At 39.0% G+C, this 4,774-nt stretch overlaps 2 protein-coding genes across 2 annotated transcripts in view; one reads left to right on the top strand and one right to left on the bottom strand.

Annotated features, from left to right (window-relative positions):
- Positions 1-2,665, bottom strand: part of LOC122354283 (mitofusin-2-like) — a 7,646-nt gene extending 4,981 nt beyond the window's left edge. The window contains 3 exon segments of the mRNA XM_043252455.1: positions 609-771; positions 879-1,014; positions 1,934-2,665. Coding sequence (XP_043108390.1) covers positions 609-771; positions 879-1,014; positions 1,934-2,108 — 474 coding nt within the window. The 5' untranslated portion in view covers positions 2,109-2,665.
- Positions 2,666-4,679: 2,014 nt separating this feature from the next.
- Positions 4,680-4,774, top strand: part of LOC122354395 (phospholipase A and acyltransferase 1-like) — a 1,038-nt gene continuing 943 nt past the window's right edge. Inside the window, exon 1 of the mRNA XM_043252547.1 lies at positions 4,680-4,692. Coding sequence (XP_043108482.1) covers positions 4,680-4,692 — 13 coding nt within the window. The remainder of the gene's footprint in view (positions 4,693-4,774) is intronic.

The following is a 4,774-nucleotide window of genomic DNA, read 5'->3' on the forward strand; positions in this document are numbered from 1 at the left end:
TTTTTTTTTTTACACACTTTTCTAATTTCCATTATTTAATGGCTCTGTTCCTAGTAAGCTGCAGTAAACCCACACAGTGCTCTAAACAAGAGACTTAACCCGCTTTACTAGAGAGTTTAACCTTAGCACATTATCAGGCACGGCTGGGCCATATAGCTAAAGATCTCAACAGTGTTAACATATTTTAAACTAAATTTTATACTCCAATTTTGACGGTCCCGAGTAGGTTCTCACAAACTGAAATGTGAACAAGACATAGATGCTGCCACAGATGCCTGCCTTGGAATTTCTGACCAGCCTTTAAATCAGACGCCTTGGCGCGCCACCTTCGTAGNNGTGTGTTTCTGAAATCTGTAGAAACAAGCGCTCAACAAATCTCCAAAGGGCGTATCCTCTCAAGTCAGACTAAAAAGATTACGCACCCTCTTTAGCACCTTCGGTGTGCAAAGCTCATTTATGGTTGCTATAGTAAGAAGCACAGAGTTACACAAGAGGCCAATTTCCATTCCCCATCCCACAGCATGGATCTTATCTGACTCAACATGTCAGACGCACCCAAACACTCAAACAAAAGAAACAAGCATCCAAGATCACTAGAGAGCATTTACTTTAACACTCTTCCGTTCGTCCGAGCCCTCGGTGAGCAGGAACGCTTCGTTCCCATCAGTCCCTTCCACTCGCAGGAAGCAGTTGGTGGTGTGTCCGATTCCAGACGGCAGAACTTTGTCCCAGAGCATGGCGTTAATGACGGAGCTTTTCCCGTTACTTGTCCTGTTGACACAAAAAGTGTGACTTAATCAAATATTACAATTCAAAATTATGACTGAGCGCCTAGCATTCACATAAAAACTTTCTATCGATGCCACCAAACGCCGTACCTGCCAAAGAAGACCACCTTCATGTGCCTGCGGGACAGGACCTCCCCGATCCCTGCTACTTTGGACAGGTATCCTCGCACCTCCGCCACCTGCTCCTCCGTAGTGACAGGATCCAGTTCCTCATTGCTGTAAGTCTCTGCCAACAAAAGAGACCAGTTCAAATACACTTGATTTAAGTACTTCGCAAACATCTGCAACTTCACAATGCCTTGATATTCGAAATTAAAGGCCAATACCATGATTACATTCATCTTTTCTATGAATGTTGGATAGTGGATAGGTGGTTGGATAATGGTACAAATCGAAAACATTTAGGTTTGACGGTAAACGTCTTTACCTGCTATTTTATATTTATGTAAAACGTTGGAATAACCACCAACTTGTCTAAAATTGCCACCCAATAATCGCAAAGAAAACTAAATCTTATCTTTCAAATCCTGTACATTACAAAAATACAAACAATAAATGCAGCTTTGGTTGAAGAGGCAGCACTGGTCTCTTCCGCTTTAATACTAGTTATAGCACAAAATAAACGATGCATTTATTTTATAGTTGACAACATTAGTTGGGGGAGATTTTAAACTAAATTCTAACTAAGATAAGTAATTATAAACCTCTCCTCAACAATTTAAAGTATCGTTCAACAATAAAGTACAAAAGTAAATATCCTGAATGTTAGAGACAGAACTGGTTTTCAGTGTAATCTCGATAAGCTTTGGCTATTTTTCCTAAAATGTGACTGACCTTAATTAAAACTAGCATGAGACCAAAATCCTTAAAGTAAAATGCTATGAGCTTATGAGCTACCAGAGTAAGACCTTACCTAAAGTAAACCTGAGATCTTCATAGAAAAAAGCCTTACACGCGATACGCTGACTAAGCCGCGCTTTTCCCTGAGCCTCCCTGTCTATTACGTAACCTGTCTTTGCTATCTGAGCTATGCTAGTCACAATCAACCAGGTTTCTCTTATCAGCTCGACAGATGAACGGCGCGCAGCAGTGTGCTTTGAGTGGAGCGAAACAAACGGATGGCCAGAAGTAATGAAAGCAGACACCTTCTAGAAAGGCTGAACTCTCTTTGATATAGGCACCCAGCTGTTCGAAGATGCCGTTGATCTTCTTCTTGGCGGTGACGAAGTGTTTAAGCGGGGAGGCGTTCACCTCGGCCATGAGTCGCTTGTCCTTCTTGCCGATCACACTGGTATTGGGTCGCGGGAAAACCAGAGACATCTCACTAGAAGATAAAAGATGAGTCAACCAAAGAAAACTTTTGAGTAGTTACCAAGGTGTTGCTAGGTTGGTCAGAGTTTTGTGTTCTCGTTCTTCATTCGTGTCTTCCCAGTCTTCCGTGTAATAAACTATTAAAAGAAAGTAATGCTTTCACATATACCATCAGCAATAAGCTATCAGTTCAAATTATTAATAGTGATTTATATTGCAATTGTTTCTAATTGAGTAAATATGTCAAATAAATATACATTTCAGCAATCCAAAAAATCTGTATTGCTCAACATTAATAAAAAAAAACAAACATTTGAAATCTAAATGAGAGCATTTAAGGACAACTAATCTCCCATCACGTGTTGCTGCTTTCAGTTTCTACTGGCATCGAATCAACAAAGACATTAAAGCTCCTTGTTAGGAACTGCGGGATTTAAAGTTCACAAATTCTAGTCATTTAATCTTGTAAAGAGGTGAAACAAAGGGATAAGACGTTAAAAAGACATGTTCTGCAAATGAAATGCACAACACAAACACTTGCAAATGCTCTTTAAACACAAACACAACGCACCCTGAGAACTGCTCTAAAGAAGAAAACACACACACACACACACACACACACACACACACACACACACACACACATTCAGCTGTTGCTGTCTAACTGGATTGCTCAGAGCTATTGTTGAGTCCCGTGTGTTGATGAGAAATGCTGCGTCGCCCAAAAGAGCCGAGTGTCAACAACACGTCAAAATGTGCTCAATACACTTTCTAGAAGAGTCTGTGTGTTTAGCCAAAATGGAATTGCCTTCCCTTACTGAACTTTGACATCATTGCGATTCGTTTGTGCACAATCAATTTAAACCATTTCCCTTTCTGACCGTTCAGAAACAATCTGGACAATCACACCTTAGCCTGTTCTGCTTGAGGACACGGAACTGACGCCTTTAAGAATATATTATTAATATAAGTAATTGATATTACATTGTTTAAAAGATATTAAATAATATCACCGTCTCTAATAAAGCCTATATTTATTATGAATAATATATTCGATGATAGTTATAACAATATGATTTGAAAAGCAATTTTACAAAAATATAAGAAATAAGTAAGTTTATTAAAAAAGGTGCTACTTGCTTCTGTAATCAATCCTATTAGGGTATTTTTCCACAAATAACAAAATTGTTTAAATCATTCTGTGGCCACTAACCCACAGTGCACATGATTTTCTCAAATAAAGATTTACTGCTATAATTTTGCATACAGTGGATAGTAAATATGATTTGAATATGACATGGTTGGAAAATGGATATATGGCAGCACAAACTTAATATAAATAAGTGATTTGAAGTTTTGCGCACCTATTCTTTGCATTTTCAAAATAAAAGTCTGGCTTCTAAATCTGACTACAGAAACAGTATTGTCTAAATATTTGTCTGATATACCTGCATTGGTTATATATCATTCGGCCACTAATATAATTCTCTCTTTATTCGTGTATGCAGAAGGAGCTTACACAGCCCCGCAGTAAAACTTCATTCAGGATCATTTGGAATGGTTTACATGATTCAAAACGCACTTGTGAGATTTCAGCAAATATCAAAACTATTTGTACGCATATCTGAGGATGCACACGACCAAGAAAACGACACAGCGAACAAGAGTGCCAAAAAAACCTCACTTGAGTCGGTCCTTAATGCTCTCAAAAAGACCCTGAGGACCACAGCTCTTCTTTAAACCAAGCCAAATTCAAGTTCACGAGCATAACCTCAGCGGTACACTATTAACATTCAGCGCTGGTAATGTCAGCGTTCTTCTGAACGTCTGACTGGTGTCATATTAAAAAGACTGGAGCAGCAGTTGGTAAGATACGTGCAGGAGCGAGCGTTCGTGCACCCTGGAAAGTCACCTTCACTGCACGGGCTAAAAGGACAAATGCAACATTAATAAAGCGTCCAGATGTCTGTCTGCACTTGAAATAACCAGACATCAGAAGTTGACCCAACCTGATAACTTACTATCAGCGAAACCCTCTGCAACATGCCAATAATCTGCACCACGCCTGCTGTGTGAAACAGCTATTGCCTGCGCGGCTCAAGATATTACCAGCGTATTAAAAATGTATTAAAAATACATGTTCTTTTAGGCAGCTGGCAACATAGTTCAGCAAAACGGTGTTAAGTAAACAAAAAAAGGCCAAATTAAATAACTGTCATTTCCAAATGTTCAATATTCTAACATATCTGTGAGCGAAAGCCACATTTTTAACAGTAAAATTATTCCGTATCTCTCAAGTAATGAGATAACAACGCTACACAGCATGCGTAATAGTATGCTATGATTTAAAACAAGTTTGTAAAACAGACAGATGACATAGGACGCCATGCAGCAACACGCTTTTTGTAATTCCAACTAGTTGTGCAATAAGGTGCAATTAAAGATGTGCAATGAGCAAGTGCATATAAAAGCATCTGCCTGAACTGCAACTAGGACACCAAAGTCAACAAAGGGTGTTCCCTATAAATAATTGCACATTAAAAATTGTACCACGGTAACAACAGTATCTGCCAAACCACCATGACTACTACAGGTGCTGTCTGTATGCTAAAGCACAAGAATGTCCTTTATCAGGATACTGATAAGCAAAGAAAACACTCCCTTTGATATTATGC

The sequence above is a fragment of the Puntigrus tetrazona genome, chromosome 11 (genome assembly GCF_018831695.1).
Source record: "Puntigrus tetrazona isolate hp1 chromosome 11, ASM1883169v1, whole genome shotgun sequence".
Classification (NCBI taxonomy): domain Eukaryota; kingdom Metazoa; phylum Chordata; class Actinopteri; order Cypriniformes; family Cyprinidae; genus Puntigrus; species Puntigrus tetrazona.